Below are 24320 nucleotides of genomic sequence, written 5' to 3'. Positions count from 1 at the left end.
AAGGTGGATTTAAGGGAACATTCCAACAGAGTGTCTATCAAGTCAAAGGTCATAAAACTGAAGTTGAATTAAAAACTTTATGGTTAAAGCCAAATACAGATTATTGTCTGAACATTTACAGAAGTTGCTCAGTTGATGTTGATTGGAGAGAAATTCTGAATGAATTAAAATCACTAATGCAGATGTGTTTTTCAGTATGTGGAGTAAAACTGGAAATCTCTGAGGAGTCATTTCAAATTTTCTAAAACTAAATAATCTGGGGTGGTATTTGTTGCTGGAAATGTTCACTGAAGTGATTAAATGAATCTCCTTCTGTCTTCTTCTCCCCGTCCCTCATTGTCTCTCAGAGGTTGGTGTTGATGAACATGCCTGTGGACGAGGACATGAGCGTCCACTTCACCTCCACCCTGATGTCGCTCATCCGCACAGCTTTGGACGTCAAAATAGCCAGAGGTCCGACTCATGAATTAGCGCGTCCAGATTGTGATGTAGCATTTAAGCGTTCAGCCAAGGATTATTTTCATTCTCGTTTTTTTGTGAATACATTTTTTTCATAAGAATCAAAAAAAAGTTGGTCTCGAAAGAGAACTTGAATTGGGAAAATGTCAAAGAAGACGTCAAATTGTTTGTTTTGTCCGACCAACAATCCACAACTAAAAACAGATCTGTTGATGTCATATGAGACGAACGTGCAGCAAATCATCACAGCTGAGAAAGTTGTTCGTTAATAGTTTTGTAGTTTTTAGTTAGAAACACGTAATTTTAAAACGTAAAATTTGGCTTATGTGAAATCACAACATCACATGTGAAGTGAGACATTTCACATGTGATGTTGTGAATGATTACATTTCACATGTTTGGTTTCTATTCTTGAAAAATGACATCAATTAACTTATCGATTGATCGACGAATCGTTCACCTTCAGTGAACTGACAGTGTAACTCATTCTATTTGCGGCTGAATGTGGATGTTTGCTTCAGGCGGTGAGGACCGTATCGCTCTGGATGGTGAACTGCAGAAAGAGATCAGTATCATTTGGCCTTATCTGTCCCAGAAGAACTTGGACCTCCTGGTGCCGATCAACAAAGGTCTGGCTCTCAGTAAGGAGGAAATACTCGATGTAATGCTGAGAGACGAGCAGCAGCAGTTAATGTGGCGTGTCTGCCCTCACAGATACGGACATGACGGTGGGGAAGATCTACGCTTCCATGATGATAATGGACTACTTCAAACTGAACAAAGCCAAGAAGCTCAGGCAACAACTTGAAGCTCAGGTCAGCTCTGCATGTTATCATCTTCTTCACCCTGTTTTATAATCATGTATTCAAAGAAAAGAGGTACGTAAATTCGGTAAGTAGTAAGACAACCGTGTCGATAATGACTTGTGATCTATTATAATTTCATTTAACGCACAATTTGATCAACAACATAGAGAAACTCTAAATGATAAGCTATGATATGACCTTACCTTTTAAGATGAAGAAGAAGGAAAAAAGATATATGGAAAAAGGAAAAACTTTGGAAGAATTGCAGTCTAGCAAATCAAGAATCAAGTTCCATCCCAGTTGCCCATATTTCTTCAACTTCCAAACATAACTCTTCACAAAGAGGAAGGAATGACTTCATTGTCTTGTCTTCGGGGTCCTCTTTGACCTTCTTAAATTTGGGCCTGAACAAAATGAAAATGAAATCAGAATGAAGCCCTCTGACCTCCGTTTGATTTGTTTTTGTTTCTCTCATTTCAGAAGAGTAGCTTAATGTTCAAGAGTCTGGATGCCTCCACGCTCCCGGAGGACATTCTGTCCAACACCCAGACGCTGCCGATGATGGCCCACAGCGCGGGTTCAGCCCTGTGAGTCTGCGCTCATGCGCTCATCTGTTATGCTTGTACTCGTATATTCATTCATGAGCCTGTTGACTGTTTCTCTCCAATACAGGACCAGGGGAGGCTTTGTGGCTTTGAGCCCCATCTCACCTCAGGAACTGTTTTTGCAGCCCATAAACTCCGACACTGATGCTCCTCAGCAGCAGAATCCGGTAAGAAAGAGGATCAACATGAGCCTACGACGTCTGAGGGCAGCGGTTCTTAACAAATCACTGTGGACCTGTCACAGCTATGTGGAGAGGTTGTGGCCAGTTAACTGAAACAGCAATTTTCCTTTTCAGTTTCTTGAATAGTTTTTGGAGGTCAAGTTCCAGAAGATCATGTTGAAGAGTAGAAATATGTTTTTTTCTTCTTTATTATCTTGTTATTCATTTAAATATGCAGTCAGTGATTCTAATCCAATATGCTTTTTGTTAAATTCAGCGAAGATCTCCTCGTTGGTCCGTTAACTGTCTGTTCTGTGAGTGAACTGAAAAAAAAGCCCTGGCTCTGTAAATAGGAAACAAACAAAGTGGCTCGGACCGGGACACAACACCATTAATACCAATCAGCAACTGTTGGTGCTGGTGCAGGAACAAGTCCACGGATGTATGAAGAGCAATGCATTGGGAGCAAGAAGGACGGTACTTCTGGAGGGACCGTATACGTTTACCAGAATCGCTGACTTAAGTGCAAATCTTTGGCGCCAAGTAGTGTCGCCTCAGTTGAAGCCCTTAACATACGATAACGTACTATACAAGACAACAGAAGTTGTCAGGGGTGAGCTAGGATGTGTCGAGCCTACCAGTCAGCAGGCTTGCGTAGAAAACAATGGATGTCTGTGTGTTTTCACACGTCATATGCCGCCGGTGTGTGTTGCACTGTTGCAAGAGTAATCTTGTGATCCCTAAGAGGGGGTCCCCAGGTTGGAAACACTGTCTCAGAGCACATATTGTAACTCACAGAGCAAAACGTTTCATACATCATTCAAACTGTGACTTGTCTCCGTGCCTTGCAGAGCACGGCCTCGCTGCTCTCTGTTCTCGTGTCTTTTCGTCCTCTGGAGGTTGGAACAGCAAAGGCAGATTGTCAAACTTGTCGTTGTTTTGCTGTGTCTATACTGTCTGGTTTTACTGGTCTACGTCGCTTGCTCGATGAATGATCTGAAATGATTATGAAAAACGCACATATTAGTGTTTGTTCTTGCAGAGGAATGTGTTCGTCCCTTTAGACAGATGTCGTCTGGCTCATGTTTGTGTAGCTATTAAGCCCTGAACGCGCATGACTGAATGAACTTCCAAGCTGAAGTATGGACTTCATCTTTCCCTGTGATCTGTTTTGTTTATTGTCTATTCTCGCTTGTCTTCTCCACTGTTTCTATTCCTCCTTGAAGTCAGTCTCCCCGTCGCCAGTTGTTAATCTGTCCGTTTTTGGCTGGAATGGCTTCTGATTGGATGGCGATGTCTACGATAGATGACCCTCAGTTTTGAAATGGCTTGTGTGCCCTCCTCTCAGTTGAGCTGGACCTCCGTATCTAAAGGGCAGTCCTGTCGGGGGGCGAGTCTGATTGGTGTCTCTCCTTGCCCTCCTCTCTTGTTTCTGTACTCACCTAGGTGGGCGAGTGCAGTAGGGGGATTGAAGCCCCACAGGAGCTCCCACTAGGGAGGGGTCTGTGTGTGCGGGCCTCTTCCATGCCCCGTCTGGCTGTAGAGTCGCAGGTACATCTTCCATGACACGGCCTCTGTGCTGGAACTCGAGGACGTCAGTGGCTGCATGGGCTCTTAACGCCAAAGTTCCTTGTGTGATGCCGAGAAGTTAAATCTGAGTTTTGGCTTGTCTTTTGCTACTTTGGGAGTCTGATTAAGGTTCAAAGAATTGTTAACATGGGGCGATCTTTGAATGCTGATGCCTTCTAACCTTGAGCTCTCTCTCTTCTCGAGAATAGAGGAAACTAATCCAAAATAGTCTGTTAGATGCACGTTATTTTTGCACTAACTGAAGCATGTTCTGTTTTTAAAAAGCTCTCCGCAATGGTCCTCCTGCTCCTGCATTAAATGATCCGCGTGTAATCCCAGCATGTTCCCTGTGCTTTCATGTTTGTCTGTTTTTGTTTTGTGTGTGTTTTCACATATAAACAGACGGAGGTTGCAAGTGGCTCCATGAAACGTTCAGCCTCCACTGTTGCCGATCAGCGGGTCAACGGTCTTTGGGAGGAGGACAAAAGTCCGGAGAGAGTTTATCGACCTCGTCACAAAAGCTACAAGGCTGCTGGTGAGTCCCGCTCACCTGTAATCACACCGGCTTGTGTGCGTAATACTGCGTATGGTATAAAGTGTTTAATTGGTCATCCCACCATGGGCAAACATGGAACACTGGTGCACTGGCAATGCCTTAATTCATGTTGTCTCCTCTGCTGAATGTCTTCCCTCTAGTTTCCCGCTCAGAGCACCGGAAGCAGGGCGACAAGGAGCGTGGGCGATCTAAGGAGCGCTGTCACCTCCTTTCTCCAAACGCGTCTCGTTGTAACTCAGAAGAGAGAAGTTTGCAGCCCTCACGGTCTTCTAGTGCAGAGAGAGCACGCACCCAAGATAAACAGGTGGGTCAGAGCAGCTCTGTCCAACTAGCCGATTCACGGTCTTGAACAGCAACAAAGGCACAAATTAACAACACGACACACTTAAAAGTGAAATTGAAATTGAATCAGCAAATGTCCCCCTCCATTTCTAATTTGCTGCAGTGCCCTTTTAAGTTTAAGTTGCTGGATGTCCTGGAAAAGAAGATCCAATAAGTCTTGTTTGTTCCGTTTTGTCTTTATTCTCGGCTCCAGGGCAACAGCTCGGACAGTCCGGTGCCCTCCACCTCAGAGTCCAGCACCCCCAGCGGCCGACGACCCGCACCACAGGCCCGCTCTCGCCCCCACATCTCCTACTCCCCGCTACACCCCTCCGTCGGCGAGGACGACGATGAGCAAGGCAGCCCAGAGACCGTGAGGTGGAGCAAGCCCAAATGGAAGACCCAAGAGGGGGTCGCAGGCGAGAGGCGGGGCGACGCAGACCAAGACCCGTCCCCACTTCGACGCTACCCCTCCGAGCCGTTCCTGGCCTCCCAAGACGGCGACCACAGCCCAGACCCCTCCGGCCCCATGGAGACGTTGACCTTCGAGGCGGCTATGGCCTGCAGCCTGGGACGCTCAAACACCGTCAGCTCGGCCCGGCCTCGCTTGCGGACCGGCTGGCAGGTCCCCAACGGACACTTTCGTAAGCGCCTGGTGCAGACGACCTCTGTGGCGGGCTGTGATCCTCTCAGTGACACAGAGGAGGACGACCGGTGCTAGGGACAGGACGCACAGCGTGGAGGAGGAGGAGGAGGAGGAATCCCAGAGAGGCATTAGAAGGCGCTGTACGACAATGTAGTGAAGGTCAATGTGACTCTTTTTGCATCAGTGCTTCGAGGCCGCGAGCCCTCTGGATGTTTGATAAGATGTGAACCCAAAACGAATGAAAACAAAAAGAACAATACTTCCTGAAACTGTACTTGCCAATTCACACAGAATGACAATAAATAAGGTCTATTTCCTGATATGTACTTGATGATAGAGAGTAATAACACATCTCAAATAGTTGTGGGATGCAGAAAATAAATGAATGGATCAAATTACGTCATTTGTGTCGATAGGTATTTTCATTTCTGAAGATGTTTCTAAAAGATTCAGTGTTGCTCTTAACAGTATTTATCTGTGGGGTGTGTGAATATGTAACTACATTTTCTTAAAAATTGATGATTTTGTAAATACGTCGTGATCATCACACCATTGCCATTTATTAGACCAGATCAATACAACAAGCCATGACGAAGAGGCAATCGGATACTTTACCAGACAATGTGGATACTAATAAGAAAAACTCAATAATGCTGGATTTTTTTTACAGTATGAATGAATGTGCAGGGGAAAAAACTGCTTGATTTCCCTCGTTATTTAACTTTTTTGAATTGAACATAAGTTGTGAGAAATGAATACAGTTATAGAACAACGTGGAGAAAGATGCTTATTTGTTAATCAAGCCTCCAACAAACTTCAGACCTTTAAAATGATCCTGCAAAATTGTCGTGTTACTTTTATTTCTACCAGTCTACACCCTTTAAATGAGACTTTCCCGACAATCATATGTACCATTTAATTTTGAGAATTACTGGGCGTGTAATTTTACTGTGAACTGATGCAAAATGATCTTTCATCGTTTTTCACCTTTTTCTTCCTTGTGAATATTGTACGAACCATTGCAGACGATGACTGTAGAAACACTCTAGACACCCCATGACACATTTGTTTCACAAATTAACATTACTTTATCTAACTTACTAATAATGTACAGAGGAATTATGCTGTTTGAAATATTTAGAGAGAAAAAAGTACAATACACAGTGTCAGCTGATGAGCTTTAAAGGAAAAGGAATCTTTGAAAATGTTCATTTTAAGGTTTGTGTTTTTGGTTGTTTTTTTGCCTGAAGAAGGCCAATTCTGTGAAACTCACGTAACCAAAAACATGGAGATTTGTATCATAAGTACCTGGAATGCAAATACTTTGTGGGTTTTTATGTGTACAATAGCTGTATATACAAATAAAGGTGTCCTCAAGCTGCCACTGTTATTGAATGTCCTTTATTTAATTTAAATATGAAGCATGGGAAAACATCAAAAACCTTAATAGATGTGAAATTGAAGCAGTAAATTCACACAGAAACTTTATTAAAATGTATATCCTTGATTTACTATTCTTATTAGTTGTTAACACTGATCACACCTTTATTATGACATCTGAACTCGTGTTATAAACTGACACATTTCTTTAAATTGATTTTATGCTTCACCCACACAGGTGTTTTCACTTAGTGCCTCTGTTTAAACCTCTACGTCTGCGTAGGAGACTCCAGCCTGTGCTTCATGCATTCTTCCCCAGAAGACTTTTTGTCAATTAGATTCAATTAAATATGATATAGCATGTAATATAATACATACCATATTACAACAGTATATATATCCTATAATGTGATAAAAAAAAGTTTTTTTGTGTCTATTTGCTTGTTTTACCACAGAATGCCATATGCTGTGTATATATTACATTTAAAAAACAATTACATCTAAAACAAACTGATTCAAATTGTGCCTATAGTGTTGAAAAATATTTTTGCAATAAAAGTATGAAGAAAATCTATGTTTTACAATAATCTATTCATCGATAGAGTAATTATGAATTATTGACTAATTCTGTTCTTTATCAATCTTTTTAATTTATGTTCATGACTGAAAGGGGTGGGACTTCAGCTCACTGTCAGAACTACGTAGAGGGGAATCATCCAATCGCAGCGCAGAATCACACCCGGACGTCATATCCAACCGACCGATAACATGTCCTCCGGTTGAAGAAAGGGCTAGCAAGGAAGCGAACTGTTTAATATTACTCGCAAAGTTCAACGGCGGCGATGTCGCTACTGTACAAAGCTCAGGCCGCTCAGTGTAACAGCCACAGCTGCTGCTGAAGTAGATAGTTTGTAGAAATCGTGATTATTTCAAAGGAATGAGCGACACGGAAGTCGTCCAGCTGGCTAGCGAAAAAAGTAGCTAGCTAGGCTACTTGTTGTTAGCACCGGATTTCTTTGTTTTGTTTTTCAGCTGGAGGTCCCTGTGTTCACCAAGAGAAACTGGTGTCGACAGCTTTAACATTTAACGTTGATGGAGATGTTTTAGAATAATGTACATGGTATATTTAGCAATGTGTAGTTGAACTACTAACGTTAGTTAATGATCAGAGGGATATATTGGACAAAACTATCATTAGCTACCGAGAGCAACTTTAGCAAGAGAGAGAGAGAGATCAGATTTTTAACGTTGGGCAGGACCGGGCTGGAGACACGAAGACATGGGCAACTGTCTCAAGTCTCCCACATCAGATGACATCTCTCTGCTTCACGAGTCCCAGTCAGACAGGGCGAGTTTCGGCGAGGGGACAGACCCGGACCTGGAGCCTCCTCCTCCGTACCAGGTCAGAGTCTAACGTTACCAACAACTCCCAGGGTGTTTCATTTAAGAAAAGAAAAGTTTCTGGCACACGAAGGACAAGGTGTTATAAGATAGTGTTCGTTAAATGTCCATATGCAGTAGGTAATGTTTGTGAAAATCTGTATGTGTCCCGTGTTTCATATATTTTTCTGCCTCGAGTTCAGTCTAGTCAGGTAACACCAGAGTAAACAAACTGGTTTCAGAGTAATCATCATTAACTGACCTGTCAAGTATATCCAGACCTGACAGCTGCTTTATCTTTCATCTTGTCCCCACACAGAGCCTCACCAGTCTTGTTTACTTTGTACAGGAGGTGATTGTGTTTTTGTTTCTCTTTTGTCTGTAACCAGGAGCAGGCTCACATGCCCATGTACCACCCCACACCTAGTCAGGCCCGCCTGGCCACCCAGCTGACAGAGGAGGAGCAGATCCGCATAGCTCAGCGCATTGGCCTCATCCACCACCTCCCGAAGGGTGTTTACGATGGAGGGAAGGACGGCTCAGAGAAGAAGATCAGAGAGTGAGTGATGTTGACACAGAGGGAGGTTCTGAGCAATTTTGACGAATTCAGACATCGTGTTTTTTTGTACTCCTGACTTCAGTATCTCTTTTGTGACAGTCTAAAATGTATGACTAATATTTAATCGTAAATAAGGGTGCTATGATATGACATATGGTCCATGTGATATCAGCTGCGATATCAGTCTACATAATGCCATGGTAACAATATGTAACATAATTCCAACTGATAAAAAAAAATAAAGACAAAAAATAGAAAGCACTCTGAGGCCAATTTTCGATTTTGGGCTATAAAATCAAATTGAATTGAAATTCAATTGAATAGATAATCAGCTTTAAGAAGCTGGAACCAGAGAATAGTTGGCTTTTTATTGAGTTAAATGTTTAATTAGCTATGAACATATTTTCCAACTGTACAGTATCTACTTGTGTGTATTCAAGCTCGTATTTCCCTCTGTTTTCAGATGCGTGATCTGTATGCTGGATTTTGTTTTTGGGGACCCCATCCGATTCCTGCCGTGTATGCACATCTACCACATGGACTGTATAGACGACTGGCTGATGAGGTCCTTCACCTGCCCCTCCTGCATGGAGCCCGTGGATGCTGCCCTGCTCTCCACCTACGACGAGACCAACTGATCTTTCACCCCTCCTCCTTAAAGCTTAGATCAAACACACACCCAACAACGGCCCTCTGGTAGAGTGAGAGGAGCTAAAAAAAAAAAAGTTAACTTTTCTTGCACTTTGAAAAATTCAAAATTTGCCACCCAAATGTTGGCCCTCCATGTCCTCTGGTCTAAATAATAAGCTGGTCTTAAACATCAGTTACACAAACTGTTTACAGGCGACCCTGCATGACTGTGTGTGTGTGTGTGTGTGTGTGTGTGCGTGTGAGCTGTTTGATGACTGCATTTCCACTTGAGCCGGTCTCAGTGGCGTCCCCCCCCCCCCCCCCCCCCCAAATTGACCCCAGTTCATTCCCAGTTAGTCATCATTAAAATGGATAATAAGGTCAACAGGTGATCGACCAAAATGCTACGAGTTGTTGCTAGAAATCTGTTGGATTCAATTTGAAGCTTTCTGTGGCAACAGTAAGACTTCCTCAACAGAGTGATCTCTGAACATGCGCTCAGAGGCATGGGAATAAACAGCATACGTTTACACTGTTGGTGTTAGAAAATACAGAAGAAATCGCTCTCCAGCTTGTTCGGATTACAAACAAAGATAAATGTACACCTACAGGAGATCAAGGCGACGTGATGTTCGGCTGCTCCAAATGGCCGGACTTTAAAGAAAATGCTTTGAGTCGAAGGGAATGTGACGTCTGACGGGAGCGTTCCTCGAGGCGGTGTTTTAAAGTAGCTGGCAGCCAAAGTAAAGGGCTCATTGGTGCATGGGCAGGGTCAGTCAAAAATTAGAAAATGCTTGCACACACTTTTCATCTGATCCAGAGATTTGCACTTTACTTATAGGACAGTATCTAAACAATATATTAATATATGTACCTTATAACCTTGCACTGTCAATACTTCATTCCTTCATTTTCTGAGATGCAAAAGTTATATAACTGAAAAGGTATTGTCAAAGCTGTCAGTAGTCACTTATCACATCGAGGTAAACCTGAAGTTCATGAAATCTGTGATTCAGTAGTATGAGCCTCCACTTTGTTCCGCTTGACTTTTCATTCTTGTGTGTTTTTGTGTGGAAATAAAGGGACAGAGGCTTGCTGCGGTTTAAAGGAGACATTTTGACACAAGAAGACGTCACTCTGATTATGTGCGTTGAGGTTCTCCTGGAGCAAGGAGGGGATTAGTTTAGCACAGCATAAAGACTAAGCCGGGGTAAACTGCTAGCATGGCTCCGAAGCTGCGTCCTCAGAAATGTAAGTGAAGGCGTGGTTAAAAAAAGCAAGCGTCTCTCCGGTAACTGGGAGTAAAGTGTTCAATACACCATTTTACAAGATATAATATGTTGATCATGAACTAAAGAGTGCTGGTAGGCTTTTTTATTTTTTACTTTGGAGGGCTAAGCTAGCTGTTTCCCCCTGCTTCCAGTCTTTATGCTAAGCTAATAGCCTCCCTCATCTAGCTTACTTGGCGTACAGACATGACGACGGTATCAATCTGCTCATCACAGCTAAGAAGCATTTTTCAAAAATGTTGAACTGCTCCTTTAAGGGGGAAAAAAGAGGCTAAATTTGAAGCAGACTTGAAACTCTTAGATTTTGAATCCACATTAGTACAAAGTCATTTTCTTTGTCACATTATTTTTTGTTTTATTCCACAATCATAGTTTCCTTATTTCCATTCACTGTAGCAGTAGTTGCAAACATTTCCTTTTGATTTGTGGCATCGTTTGGTGAAAGTGTGGCTGTATTTTTCTGTTTCCTGTGTTTTATTGTTTTTGTTACATTTGTGTAAATTCCACTTTGTATTTAGGACAGTAAGTCAATAACTCACTGGTTTGAGCCTGACTGTGCAAACCTCTGTCCCAAATGAATTTCAGAGTATGAGAGACTTCTTTTATCGTGTGATAGTCACAACAGAGACTTTCATTAATCTTTTCCTTTGCTGTGTTTTTCATATTAAGTTTATTCTGAAAATGATGTCCTGTGATCTCGTTTTATTTCTTTCTTTTTGGAAGGCTAGAAAGCCATCATGTAAAAAAGAAATAAAGATAAAAAAATGATAGCTTTCTTATTGTTTAATTAAGAAATAAGATATAAACATGTTCACATCAGTCAAGTGGACTAAATGTGTGCAACGGGGCAGAGCACAGAGTACACCATTGGAAATTCCTTTGAGCTTTTCATTAATGCAATCCTAAAATCTGGCAGTGGAGTGTAAAACGTGGCGAAATAATCAGGGTTCTCCGTTTGACTGATGGAGCAAGCGAGCCAAAGCCATATTAGTAATGTTTGATGCTTTGTTGCCTCGCCTTGCATCAGCTGGGGAGCAAACACGTGAGTCCAATGGAGCGTTTTTTATTTCGAGTGGAATTGTAGAAACCATTCAAACCAAACGGATGCCTTGTTTATGCATATGGATCTCACGTATGAAATGTGCTTTATGTGGACTCGTGACATTGTGTATATAAGGGCCACACATCCATCATATGCACTTAAAAAGAATAATGGATTGCAACATGCCCTTTTGTTCTTTCTTTTCTCAGATTATGCAGCGACACAATTAATCAGCTTTGCTGTGTTGCAAGATCGGCATGAGATTCGGACACGAGAAGGTCACTTGTTCAGATGCAAACATAATGAGGTTTTGTGTGGCAACATATTAAATCTCTGCAAATATCTCAAGAATTTAGGCGAAAGGATTATTTTTGTGTTAATTGGTCTATGATATATCAAGATAAATGCCTGCTTGTTTAAAGGTATTACAAAGCATCATTAATGTGCATCGGGTTATTTTAATCCCCAAAATCTGAGCACATGGTCGGCAGATGGAAGGAATTCAGTATTCATGTTAAAAACCAGTAAAGAGGATTGAACCCAAGTTCACTGGGCTACTTAGTAATTAGTAGCTTATTACTAACAACCACATGTTTTCATGTTGACAGGTTTATTTTTCCAAGCATGAAATATTCATCTGAGGCAACGTTTTTCTTTATTAAGGCAATGCTGACAATTCAGGTTTCGATATTTGAGTACATCCAGCAACTAGAATCAAAACGCCACATCAGTTCACATTACATTTTTATTTTACAGCCCAAGTCAAATGAGCCCGCACAACCATTTAGTCATCATTTATCCTGTTTTTAATACTGGGTAATGGCTGGCTGCTGTTGACGCCCTGAGAAAAGCAGCGTTAGGGTTTGTACATCCCGTGAAAGGTGACCGGCATGGTGCACTCCACTTCTGCTCGGGCGATCTCGGACATGTCCTTGGCGTTGAGGATGAGGAGGTATCCTGGTCTCTGAGAGCCTGGAGCCACCACGATGGTCAGCAGCACACCTGAGGACGCAGCAACGGATTATCATGAAAACAAGTTCAAAACCACAGTGGGTGTCAGGTTTGAATATGTTGTGTTTGTATTGCTGTTTGTCTTACCATCGTCCTCATCTACCCCATCAGGAGTCTGAACAAACAGGGGCTCTGAGGGGTAGGAGTCTGGCTCTTGCCACACCCAGGTCTCCTTGGTCTTCACATTCAACTTGCAGATCTACGCACAACAAAGTCAGTTCAGGAAAAAAGGCTTGTTTGACACATTTAACCAGTTGAAGGTATTTTGTTAACTTACCCTGTCCGGTATGAAATGGTTGAGACCCAGGCCGTAGGCGTACGTGTAATTCTTTCCTCCGTACCTCTGGTAGTTAATCTGAGGGAACTCAAAAGCTACAAAAACCACATTCAAATGGTTACATAATGACAACATTTCCAGTGTATATCAAATGTTAATGTGACTTAGTAAGTTAAATCTGTTGGATGTGCTTGCACCTTGGCGAGGCCCGGAGAAGAGCACCTCCGGCTCCAGCCAGATGGTCCCATCGGCGTGCATCGTCGCTGTGGCTGTGGTGTACGGCAGGCTGACGAGGTTCTTCCCCTGCTCCTCCTACACCGCGATGAGATCAAATGACATGAGACTTTACCTGTGTAGGGGGCCGTTTGTGTCCTGACGAGCAAAGACAGGCGACTCACCTTGTGGACGTCCAGGGGAATAACATATCTGCGGACCTCCGGCTGTGGCGCCATCATGGCCGCCTTCTTCACCTCTTCCCAGTTGGCTCTCAGGTTGGCCAACCAGAGGTAGTTGTAAACAAACTCGAAACTGCACGGACAATGAACAGCAATGCCTCTCGTGTCAAACAAATCTGCAGAAGATGTACAGGGAAGTCTTAACGGTGCTTTAAACGGGATTGGGAGCATTTCGATTGCCTTCCATGTTTCTCAACATGGCGACGGCTGAGCAGGCGGCTTGCAGCTAGCGGTGCTAACAGCGCTAACGGTGCAAACAACGGCGAAAGTGAGGACAGCTAACAGTGTTCACCGGAGGGGGACGTGGAGGGTGGGTGCTCAAACACTGTCGGTCGGGACAGCGTTATCAACAGTCACTCTTCTGTAACTTTACTTAGCAAACAGTTAATGTGCTGAATCTCGTATATTGCACCTTTAAATTAAAGTCCAACATTTACCCTTTCCATCCACAGAGGTCAACAACAATGAAGCCTTGGTCCTCATAGGTGTTGATGTGATGGAACATGCCAATGGCCGCCCCTTTGTACTTGTGATCAATGTACTCTCCTGGTTCTTTCCTGGCAATGTGAAACAAGGTCTGTAAAACACAGAGGAGGCATCATGAGACGACGATGATAAATATCAAGGGTTAGAATCACCAAAGACGACAATGTACTGCGAGGTCTCACTCCTTGGTTCTCATTGGACTCAAAACAGTCCATGTAGTTGGAGCCTCGGATGCTCCACGCACTCAGGAATTTCAGCAGGTTGATCTTCACCGGGGTCTCCACGAAGACAAAGTAGTTGTCTGACATGCCGAAGCTGAAATTGGGAAGGAGAGAATGTCAAAACTTTGACTTTCCGTGACAACACTGATAACATATGGTGGAGTCTACACACACCTGTGCACATAGGAGGGCTTCAACCTCTCAGCACTGGGGAACTGCACTACCACCTTGGACTTCTCAATGGGATCAGACTTATCTAAGAAATAAAAGGCTTTTTAAAATGTTTGATTCAGCAAGCAAAAAACGAATTGCGTTTTTTTGCTTTTATTTGAGAGGTCACATTTTTGTTTTGTTTTTTGTTTTAAAAAGGAACTGGGTTTAAGGAGAGTTTAACTGTTGTTGTTATGTGTGGTGATGCCAGCGCTGATCCAAACCTTTCTGTGTGGGTGGGATCTTGACAATGTTGTAGGCCAACGTTGCTCCCTTCCCCATGCAGTTTCCAATGTTATACACTGTACCATCTCTCTCAATGTGAGGGTGGGCTGTCAACCCGTTCACGTTGACATAGTTACACAGGTCAACCTGCATACACAATAAAGACATTTCACTGATGAAAAAAAGTGTTTTACAGCTCAAATTCTACTGTATATTTGCATTGATATACCTTCTTCAGCGTCTCCAAGGTGTCCATGTTTACTTTGGTGATGTAGTTGGTTTCTGTTACGGCATAGAAATCCTCACCAACAGGGTAAACGTTCACCAGGCAGTTGTCTGTGACTTCAACACCCTTGAAGTAAGAGAAAAACCTGGACACAAAAAAATGATTACAAGGTAATATCATGAGCTGAAATGACGCCAACACAAGTCTGGAGTTTTAAAAAAAAATGCAGATTTAGCAGTTTAATGAGGAAAGACCGCCAAAGGAAAAGTATGCTAACTTTAAAGTACTCATTACCCATTTGTATTTCATGTTTTAAAGTGTTTTACGTGCAACACACCTGGAGAAAATGTTTTTGCAGGGATCGGGGTACGCAAAGGTGCCAAACTCAGTGATCACCACGCGCTTCTCTGTGATGGCTCTCACGTAGGCATCTGTTTTGATATACCTAGGAGGAGGAAAAGAATTTCATCCCGAAACATTCGACACAAAAATGTTTTATTGATTCATGGACAGCCTTTTATCTTATAAAATATTGCTGATGTATGTTCGTGTGACTTGATTATAGAATAGAGACCTGATGCACACACATGCTCAAGTGTCTGCAGGTTGATTTTTACTACAAATAGCCTGAAAAATTACACAACACAACAGTATTCTTTCCTTCAGGTCTTACTTTCGGAAGTAGGTGACCTGTCCGTTCTTGAAGTCGAATTTGTGCATGAGGGCCTGGCCATCGAAGAGGTGATAGAAGGGTTCATCTCCAACCTCAAAAAGCCCAGGTCCTAAACGGAGAAGACTTCCCTTCAGAAAGGAAGGAATCCTTCCTGCAAAACACCAACATAAAAAACACAAATTTTGGGGCTCTAAAGATACTCAAGTTATAAAACTGTCAAATGTTTATTTGACTGCAGTCTATTTCTGTCAGAAATGTGCAAACATACCTATGACTGTCGCTGGAAGAGGCTCAGACAGCTCCTCGCATGTCTCAAACATCTTCTTGTAGCCTCCAGCTGGGTGTTCAAATCTGTGATCAAACAGTGAAGACATCAACCAACACGGCAGCAACTAAATCCTTTAAGCTTAATAAGCTGCAGACACACTGACCGTTCACGTCACTGCGTAAAAGTCACAGGATCAAGTTAAAGAAACGTAAAATCAGTATGAGATGAAAGAATAAAAAGTAAATTAAAGTTGGAACTCACCGGCTGACCATGCTTCCTTCCTGTTGTGGCACCACACAAAGCTAACTCTGGTCACTTCTGAACTGGACGTCTCTCTCCCAGTGGATTTGGGGTATTTATTTGTCTCGTCTCCCTCACGGTCACTGGAAATCTGTGCTGTAAACTTTTCTCCTGGCCAATCATGTCGCAGCGTGAACAACAATCCCATTGTGCCAATATCCTCTGCTGGGTGACCCAATGGCTGCCCCTAAGACAGCGGATCTATGGCAGAGAATATCTATCACGCAGAATTGGCAAATGTGTTGCAATCATGCATGTGATTTTTTTTCAATTGTGCTTTAAGATATAGATAAGCTGAGTCATACTAAGTGCAGGATAGTTCAGAGTATTAATGAAACGTGGGGTTACAAAAGAACAAGTAAACAGAGTGAACAGGGATTTTAAATTCAGTAATTTAGAATGTGTGCAATTCATAGAAACATTTTGGATTGAGACAAAATTGGAACAAAAAACAAGTACCGCCACTTTATTCTAGATTAAATAATGGTTTTCTGAAATAGTAATAGTAATAGCATTATGATCTATTGTGAAACACAATAACAGTGAACCTTCACAACTATTTATAGACCATCTTGTACAAAATAAGACGGTTGCACCCAACACTATAATTGTGTGAAATGTGGCCAGTTGTGTTTTGGTCTGAACTCAAAATGCGTTTACTTGCTTGTCTCAGTGTGACGATAATCCAGGTGAAGGGATTATGTTTGACGTAGCCTCAAGAACAAACGCTGCATTGTTCCTTCTGGGAAAAAACACCATTAGAGAGAGCGAGAGTTTTGTCAGTGGCGGGGGTTGTGATGTGACTCCCCCAGCCAACACATGCAGACTGACCTACATTAGCAATATATAACATTTTTATGAAACTCTATGAATCAAAAAGAAAGGGTCAGTTAGTGAATACTAGTGAGAGTTTCAGAGGGGTTCAGTCAGAGTTCAGTGACCCCAAACACAGCCAGGACCCAAAAATGTGGAGGAAACTCCCAAAACGATTTAAATCAAATGACCCAAATTTGTCCACCAATTGTAACTTATAGTAGAACAAACATGCATGTTGCTGTCAGTCACTCTGGAAAACAATAGTTTATGCACTTTCATAAAACCATACCAACTCAAACTCCACTTTGTAGCTTGCTCTGGGGCTTTCGACCACATCACATGGTCATCATCGTGGAGGTTGATGTCACATATCTCGCGAACACCATCCGCTGGTGAAAACTGTGTGATGTGGGTGAAAGCTCCAGAAAGAGCCAGTGAGCAAATATGAGGTGAAAATATTCTTGGCTGAGAAGTTTGGGAAATTTAGTTTGAGAGCAAAAACAACCCGCTTGAGTTGGGATTGTTTGAGTCAAACTACTATTTCCAAGGCCAAGAATGAACTTTGATAAATGTTTATTCAGGAAGGTCTACATACACTGGAGGTTATCAGAACAGATCTAATGAAAGGAGCTAAGACTTGCTCTCCTTTCCTCTGCTCTGTTGTTGTCCTTGTTTCTAATCCTCTATAAAGGAAAGGGAGACCTCTGTTGGTTGGTTTATGGTCAAAACTTTTCAAACGTGGCATCAGTGTCGCGCAGGCTGCTGTGCAAGGCTAATATTAGATCAACAGATCAGAGGTGGCGAAACTAAATATCGTAATAAACCTAAATTAACCTGCGATATTGTTGGGAAAATATCGACGTTGCTCTCACGGTAACGCAGGTCAACTACACGCATGCGCACTTCGTTCGGAGTAAACAATATGGCGGCGGTATGCTACAGCCTGTTGACGTAGTCGATAGCTAGCTCCTAGCGTCTAGACCGCCATTTACCTCCTAAACAAGCTGCTAAAAACAACCAGCGGAGAACCGCGACTTTCATTTAAGTTTAGTGGTCAACGGTGGGCTTTGCTGTTTAAACGGCTTTTAATTGGGGAAGATGAATTACACCACGAAGGTGGTCCAGGTGACCAATGTGTCGCCGAGCACAACATCGGAGCAGATGAGAACTCTGTTCGGCTTTTTGGGAACTATCGAAGAACTGAAGTTGTTTCCACCAGAGTGAGTTGACTTATTTTGTGATAATACGTCACTGTGATGGCGGTGAAGTTACATTTTAGCTGTGTATCTTCTCTAAACAGGGAGACTTTATTGGATGGAAACCTGACGAGGCCTAACCACGGGGCCTAGCATGCTAACCATGATTGTAGTTAGCTAACAGTTAACGCTAGCCTAATAACGTTACCTAACACCAACTCGCTATTCAACGTAACTGCACACAAACGTTTCTTTAAATGACCCTGTACGTGTAGCTTGTGATGAAGGGTCAAATAATATAGTAGAGGCTTAAATAGGGCAACGAAAAAACCGTCTCGTGTTAATTTGAGTGTTTTGGGGTTTTGTGTTCTTCTCCTCAGCAAAGGCAGAAAGTTAAATAATAAAAGACGGACTACAATCCTCACAATGAGTAGTCATGTTGGATCTATTGTTTTCCGCTGTCTCTTAATTGTATAAAACAAAAGGTACAAGTTAAAATGTCTGTGTTGACTCTCCCTTACTATCATGATTTTAACTTTGTGCATATAATCTATTCATGTTTAATTGTTGATTAGCTAGGATATTCATTGTTTTCTGGATTGATCGAGAAACCGCGAAATGGTGAGGTCTTCTGATAACTTCACCCAAAGACATAGAAGAGCAGCAAATTCACCCATTTTAGAAACAGAATATTTCGCATTTCCCTCCATAATAGACGAGTAAATCAACATAAAATGAGTGCATTAAATGTGATGATCTATTAAATCGACTTCAGTTCTACACAGTATCTCCTACTTTAACGCAGTACCTTTTTAAAATGTGTCTTTCAGTCTTATAATTTTACTTACAATCATAACGTTAAGTTTGTAACGTTTTTACTGATTGTCGATCCTGGCCTTGGTTTTATGGGGATCAGGGAAGTTGTAGTGAGATGAGGCTTTTAGTGTTTTGAGGGAGTCTGCCTTGCAACAGCTCAAACCCTCCCTAATGTCCATGATATGTATTTGTTCTCATTATGGCAGTATTGTGTGTGTGTGTGGATGCTTTTTGTTTTTGAGCGATGCACTGAATGCCTTTTCATGCCCGTGGTTATGATTGGACAACACACATTGTCAAAATACAGCACAAACAAAGATGCATTGTTTTGATGATTGTTTGCGATTTCATGCTGGATAATAATAATCATATTTGTGACTTCCTCTCAATAGTGATTCTCAGATGCCGGTGACATCGCGGGTCTGCTTTGTGAAGTTCCAGGAGCCGGAGTCCGTCGGAGTGTCTCAGCATCTGACTAACACCGTGTTTGTGGACAGAGCGCTGATTGTGGTCCCGTTTGCCGAAGGTTTGTGACGTCATTATTTCCACGTGTGAGTGGTCCAGTGATTGAATGGCATGAATAGTGAAAATGTAAAAGTAAAAAGCATTTAATCTGGGCTTTCCCATTTGTGAATTGCACAAGTCAACTCACCCTGCTCTGTTTATATTAACTCTTTAAAGATAATTTCAATGATATTGTTTATTCCATTCCTTCCCATTGTCCATGAGAAGTTCTTCAACAGACCTCTATTGTCAGATTTTTGGTATACTGCGGTAGCACATCCCATGTCTGTTTTACCACCATGATGCGACTCTTTTGATAAACTGGAATTTATTTCTTTGGGCAAATACATATCAAGCGTCATGCATATGTCTCTGCCTGATCAATAATCGGTTGTGCATGTAGAAATCGCAGTATACCAAAATCTGCTTGACAGATTAGGAGTTGAACATTGCCAAGCTGTGGGCGCCGCAGCAAAGTGAAGTTGTTGAAACTCTTAACCATATGCATTTTATTTTCTCCCCCATATTGGACTATCCTCTGTTAAACTTCTCTCTGTTATTTGTGTGTGTGTGTGTATGTGTGTGTGTGTGATTTTTGTAGTGAAGAAGGCAAAAGCAGCCCCCTCGTTGATGGCTGAAAGTGGTCCTCTGCCTGCCAACAGGGGATTGTAGACATGTGCAAAGGCCAGCAAGCATTCAAGTCCCACCTGCTCTTTTTTGTGTCCTCTATTCTTTCTCTGCCTTCTCTTTCCCCTTCCTTCTGTCTAATTGATCTTTTCTAGGTGGTTTAGTTCAAGGTACAAAGCTCAGATAGCAGGGACTTAGCCTGAAACGGTGCTCATTTTGCATTGTTTTGCAACACTTTTGAATGCTGCTTTGCCATTTAATGGCGAAAGAATTGATCCTCAACGGATAAGGCTGGCATTTATTCTTTAAGTGTTAACCATCCCATGAAAAGACTAAAATACCGTCATTGACCAACAACCATTAAAAGTACATCATCGAGCCACACTGCTGCACTGGGTGACCTTTTTGTTCATTATGATGAGCTCAGGCATTGTAGTTTATTTTCAGTCAATGCCACTGACCTATTACTCCGCCACTGAAAATAGTCTCCAACAAATGCACTTTTTACTGCTGTATGAGAAACTTCTGTTGTTTTAGGAAGTCTTAGTCTTTTGTATACAGAATCAAATGGTATATCTGTGACCTGTTTTTAACGATTTCAGTGGTAACGAGTGAGATCATGACTGAGAGCAGAAAGTACTGACATGAACTAAAACTGTTATATCGCCAGCTGTATCTTATGCAAATATGTCAATTAACTCAGAAAAAGCGTTTTAAAAAAACCATTTGTTATTCGGGTTAGGTGTTAAAAGCCAATACAAAGATGCTGGGTGTTAATAATTGCTTCATCACTCAATGCCCAGGCAGCTGACTCTGCACATGCTTAACCAAGGAACTCTATTCATTGATTGGTTATCGTCATTAATCGCCACGTTGTCTTACGATGCCCACCCAACATGACACTATGTTGGTCAAATATATTCTCTTTAACAGTGGTCTTCTTTTGTTGTTGTGTTTTACAGTTCTTTTTCCTGGCTCAGCCAGTCCTGTAAACCAGGCCCTGCTGAAAATACCATCCAACAGTTTTGTCTCCTGCAGCAATTTCTCTCTTCAGTGTGCTCCGATATTTACATGTTGTCATTGTTGTGTGTCCGTAGTTACGTCATGTCTTTTTGTGAAAGACTTGTTTTGGGGGTGGATTTATTGTGAGATGATTATGAGGTGTTTTTATTTGTCGCATTTAAAAAGAAAATACAATCGGTGGCAAAATGCAAATACAGATGATGCCGTTATCTTTTGAATGGACCGGTAGCGCAGACTGATCAAACCAGTCCTCTGCCTAGGTTTGGTTGATTGAAGCAGCGGCAGGTAAGGATGTACGGCAGACGCGCTACCCACCCTGAATTCTGCTATTGTCATTTAGTACGTACCACTATATGCTCTGACATTTGTGTTTTTGGTAAGTAAACACTGATAGCTTGTATAGTGTTCTTGCCAAATCCCTAAAATTCTCTCTGTTGTTTGTATCTCGATTTTTCTCTGTGTGCTTTTAGTAGCGAAGCCGCCAGCGTGAGTCGCTTGTTTCAGTAAACGTCTTAATGAAAAATGAGGGCTCACCCAACTGGAGAAGCAGCTGTGCTTGCTAACGTTTGGTTCATGACTTAAAAAACACTTTCAGGTGATATACTCTTGGCAGTGTTCATTGGAGTAGTGTGATATATTCCAGCAATAGATAAGTCTGCAATGATTATGTTGAATTAAGGGAATTCTTCTCTGATCTGTAAGGTAACCATTTTGTTGAACCTAATTTGAGGAATTGCAGTGTGAAGACTTTTTGTTTCTTTGTCTTTTCCAAAGTGTCTTCTCTGTAGTTGAAGTGTGTGGAGATTCTCTCCTAATGCCGCTTTTTATTTTTCTGTAGGATCTATTCCTGATGAGGCTAAAGCTTTGTCACTGTTGGCGCCAGCAAACGCTGTAGCAGGAATTCTGCCAGGAGGAGGACTTCTCCCAACGCCCAATCCCATGTCCAATCCAGGGGTAAGACTTCCAATGCTCCTCCGCATGTGGAACAATATACTGCGGACAGTTCAATTTATGTTGCGTTCAATTTAAACAATGGCAGTACAACATGTTTGTGGGTGATGTCTTTTGTGTGATTGTTTGGAACTGGAAATATGGAAATAATGATATTAATACCACTTTGAGTACATGAACGCTCAATATCTCAGCAATACGCTGGCATAACAAAAGCACCGTCACACTCATATATGTCTGATTTTATTCCAGATGGGAGGAAACCCTTTCGGTGTTCCGAACATGGATGCAATGGCTGCATTTGGATTCCCAGGAGCCAATATGAATCCACAGGTGAGAGGCACTGGGAAGTCAATATTTTCCAAAACTTGTAAAGTTAAATATGCAGTATGTTCAACTCGACAAACCTTTTACCGTCTTCCCTCTTTTTCAGGCTGCTGACCAGCTGTTGAAGTTCATGACGGATCCAAAGTAAGTCTGAATGCCGTTTTAAACTACGGAGTAAAGGAATGACTGTGCAGATGAGTTTGTGGTAACGATGAGTCGACTAACTGCTATTCTTTTGTTCAGGCTGAATCCTTTGGCTGCAGGCTTGAACCTGAGTGCCAGTCTGAAGGCGGACGCTTCTAATAAGGAAATCGAAGAGGCCATGAAGAGAGTCAGAGAGGCCCAGTCGCTCATTTCTGCTGCCATTGAACCTGGAAGTAAGTGCGCTAATGTTTGGAGGAAGACTTTATTGTTCTAGTTTTCAGCTTTTGTATTGTTGTATCTTGACAATACTAAGAGATGGTTTCTGTCCTGCAGATAAGGAAAGCAAAAAGAAGCGCTCTCGTAGCAGGTCCAGGTCCAGGAGGAGGAGGTCCAGGTCACGTTCCAGACACAGGTGATCACTACTGTTAAGTATCTGTAGAGTCAAGAAGAAGAAGCTTTTTTGTTATGGGAGTAAAGTTAAATGGCGTAAACTTGTGGTTGCAGGCGAACTAGGAGCAAATCACGGCGACGATCAAACTCCAGAAACAAGAGGCGCTCCAAAAGCCCTCGCAGGAGACACACCGACTCCAGAGACCAAAGCAGGAGATCTCCAAGCAGATCCAGGTGGGTTAGCTGCATCAGTGCTTCACACCAGTAAGAGTTAAAGGTGTGATTGGGCTGCTCTGAGATCTGAAATGTGTCCACAGAGATAGAAAGAAAGAGGACTCAGGCAGAAGAAGATCCAAAACACCACCTAAGAGCTACAGCACAGCCAGGAGATCTCACAGCGGGGACCGGTGAGTAGAGCGCAGCATCTCGAGGGATCCGGCAGAAATCAATTCAAAATACAAACTTTAGTATTGCAGCGACCAAATCCTCTGTTTTCAAGTCGTCCGCTTTCTGTCCTGCTACACAGGAGACGCAAGAGAAGTCGAAGCCAGAGCCGATCTCCTCCCAAAAAGAGGACTCCTTCTCCTCCTCGAAGGTTGGTGTGTTTCTGTGACATATCAACTAAAATGCTCAAATCATGTTTATGGTCCAGACCAACATACAGTAAATATCCTTTGTGTTGGTACGTGCGGGGCGTTTCATGACACGCCTGACTTTTCCTCTCCAACCGTCCACAGACACAAGAAGGAGAAGAAAAGGGACAAGGAAAGAGACAAAGACCGCAAGGGTGACAAAGACCGCAGTCGTGAGGAACGCGAGCGCTCCGCCAGCAAGAAAAAGAAAAGTAAGGACAAAGAGCGGGAACGCGAGCGGGAGAGGAAATCAGATGGAGAGAAGGGAGACGTCAAGGTCAGTATAGTGTATTTAACACGTCGTCTTCACTCTTACACACTTAACCTAAGCGTTGCTGTTTAAACTAGTCTGGGGCTCTTTTATGCGTCACACCGTCACATCCATTGGTTTTCCTTTCGTAGGTCACCAGAGATTATGATGAGGAAGAACAAGGCTATGACAGCGGGAAGGACAGGAAGGACAGGAAGGATTCTGACGACTCTGCTTTGTCTCCTCAGTCTGTAGAAGGTAACGGCACGTCGCGGCCTGTGAAGCAGGCCAAAGTTAACGGAGCCGACGATCACCACGAAGAGGACATGGATGTCAGCGATTAGGTGGTCCGTCCCTCATTGTCCCTCCGTTTTGGTTGTAAACATGTTGCGGCTCCCCCTCACCACCACCCCCCCCTCCTCCCTACTGGGGTTATTCTAAAATGTGAAGTGAGCGTCAAATGTATGGATCTTTCTCACAGAAGTCATCGACTCGCTTCAAAGTACCCACACGCTCTTTTTGCCTCTACAGACGTAGTCGGTTCAAACTGGAAGTAGGCTTTGCTTTCCTTGAGCTTGTTTTGTCACTTTTTCACATATTGTATCTTTTACATTTTTGTTTAGTGTCGTGGTGTGTTGTTCAGGCCTCCCCATCCCCCCTCCTCGAAACAGTTAAATACATTTGTTTCTTGTTATTTGAAAGTGTTGATTGTTTTATCAAGGATTTCTTTTATAATAAAGCCTATTTGGAAGAAACAAGACGTTGAGAAATTGTTAATCAGCACACTGACACAAAATTAATCTGCAACTATTTCATAACGATTCATCATTAAACTGCGTTTCCTTGTCTTCAATTAGTTAACTGAATCTTTTGGAGTGTTCACTATTTT

General features: G+C 42.5%; 4 protein-coding genes across 6 annotated transcripts in view; 3 read left to right on the top strand and 1 right to left on the bottom strand.

Annotated features, from left to right (window-relative positions):
• The window catches only part of LOC306789313 (voltage-dependent R-type calcium channel subunit alpha-1E-like), a gene marked incomplete at both ends in the record, with an annotated part of 45480 nt that extends 40282 nt beyond the window's left edge, over positions 1–5198 (top strand). The window contains 9 exons of the mRNA XM_079285202.1: positions 348–453; positions 981–1088; positions 1174–1274; positions 1746–1852; positions 1938–2037; positions 3478–3582; positions 4003–4135; positions 4297–4460; positions 4692–5198. Coding sequence (XP_079141328.1) covers positions 348–453; positions 981–1088; positions 1174–1274; positions 1746–1852; positions 1938–2037; positions 3478–3582; positions 4003–4135; positions 4297–4460; positions 4692–5198 — 1431 coding nt within the window. The remainder of the gene's footprint in view (positions 1–347; positions 454–980; positions 1089–1173; positions 1275–1745; positions 1853–1937; positions 2038–3477; positions 3583–4002; positions 4136–4296; positions 4461–4691) is intronic.
• Positions 5199–7270: 2072 nt separating this feature from the next.
• On the top strand, positions 7271–11052 carry LOC306788940 (RING finger protein 11-like). Its single transcript, XM_079284674.1, has 3 exons — positions 7271–7905; positions 8273–8442; positions 8906–11052. The coding sequence occupies exons 1-3, from the start codon at positions 7783–7785 to the stop codon at positions 9078–9080; spliced, it is 468 nt and encodes a 155-aa protein (XP_079140800.1). The 5' UTR covers positions 7271–7782; the 3' UTR covers positions 9081–11052.
• Positions 11053–12259: 1207 nt separating this feature from the next.
• On the bottom strand, positions 12260–15561 carry rpe65a (retinoid isomerohydrolase RPE65 a; the record flags this gene model as incomplete). The annotated part of the gene is made up of 13 exons (XM_079285549.1): positions 12260–12405; positions 12502–12613; positions 12692–12786; positions 12889–13003; positions 13090–13219; positions 13584–13723; positions 13815–13947; positions 14028–14109; positions 14288–14435; positions 14518–14659; positions 14852–14959; positions 15188–15338; positions 15456–15561. 13 exons carry the CDS (start codon positions 15559–15561, stop codon positions 12260–12262), a joined length of 1608 nt encoding a protein of 535 aa, XP_079141675.1.
• Positions 15562–17492: 1931 nt separating this feature from the next.
• On the top strand, positions 17493–24183 carry LOC306788760 (uncharacterized protein). 3 transcript variants are annotated; one of them, XM_079284395.1, is made up of 12 exons: positions 17493–17791; positions 18976–19109; positions 21576–21691; positions 21941–22021; positions 22122–22159; positions 22259–22392; positions 22493–22571; positions 22664–22783; positions 22867–22956; positions 23076–23144; positions 23287–23458; positions 23680–24183. In XM_079284395.1, exons 1-12 carry the CDS (start codon positions 17670–17672, stop codon positions 23773–23775), a joined length of 1251 nt encoding a protein of 416 aa, XP_079140521.1. In that variant the 5' UTR covers positions 17493–17669; the 3' UTR covers positions 23776–24183. The 3 variants fall into 3 exon arrangements, with proteins under 3 accessions (XP_079140521.1, XP_079140520.1, XP_079140522.1); XM_079284394.1 differs by having other exon boundaries at positions 23584–24183; XM_079284396.1 differs by lacking the exon at positions 17493–17791 and adding an exon at positions 19689–21332 and having other exon boundaries at positions 18989–19109; positions 23584–24183.
• Positions 24184–24320: the final 137 nt, after the last annotated feature.

This window comes from Melanostigma gelatinosum (assembly GCF_949748355.1).
Source record: "Melanostigma gelatinosum genome assembly, chromosome: 15".
Classification (NCBI taxonomy): domain Eukaryota; kingdom Metazoa; phylum Chordata; class Actinopteri; order Perciformes; family Zoarcidae; genus Melanostigma; species Melanostigma gelatinosum.
This window is presented reverse-complemented; position numbering and strand designations above follow the sequence as displayed.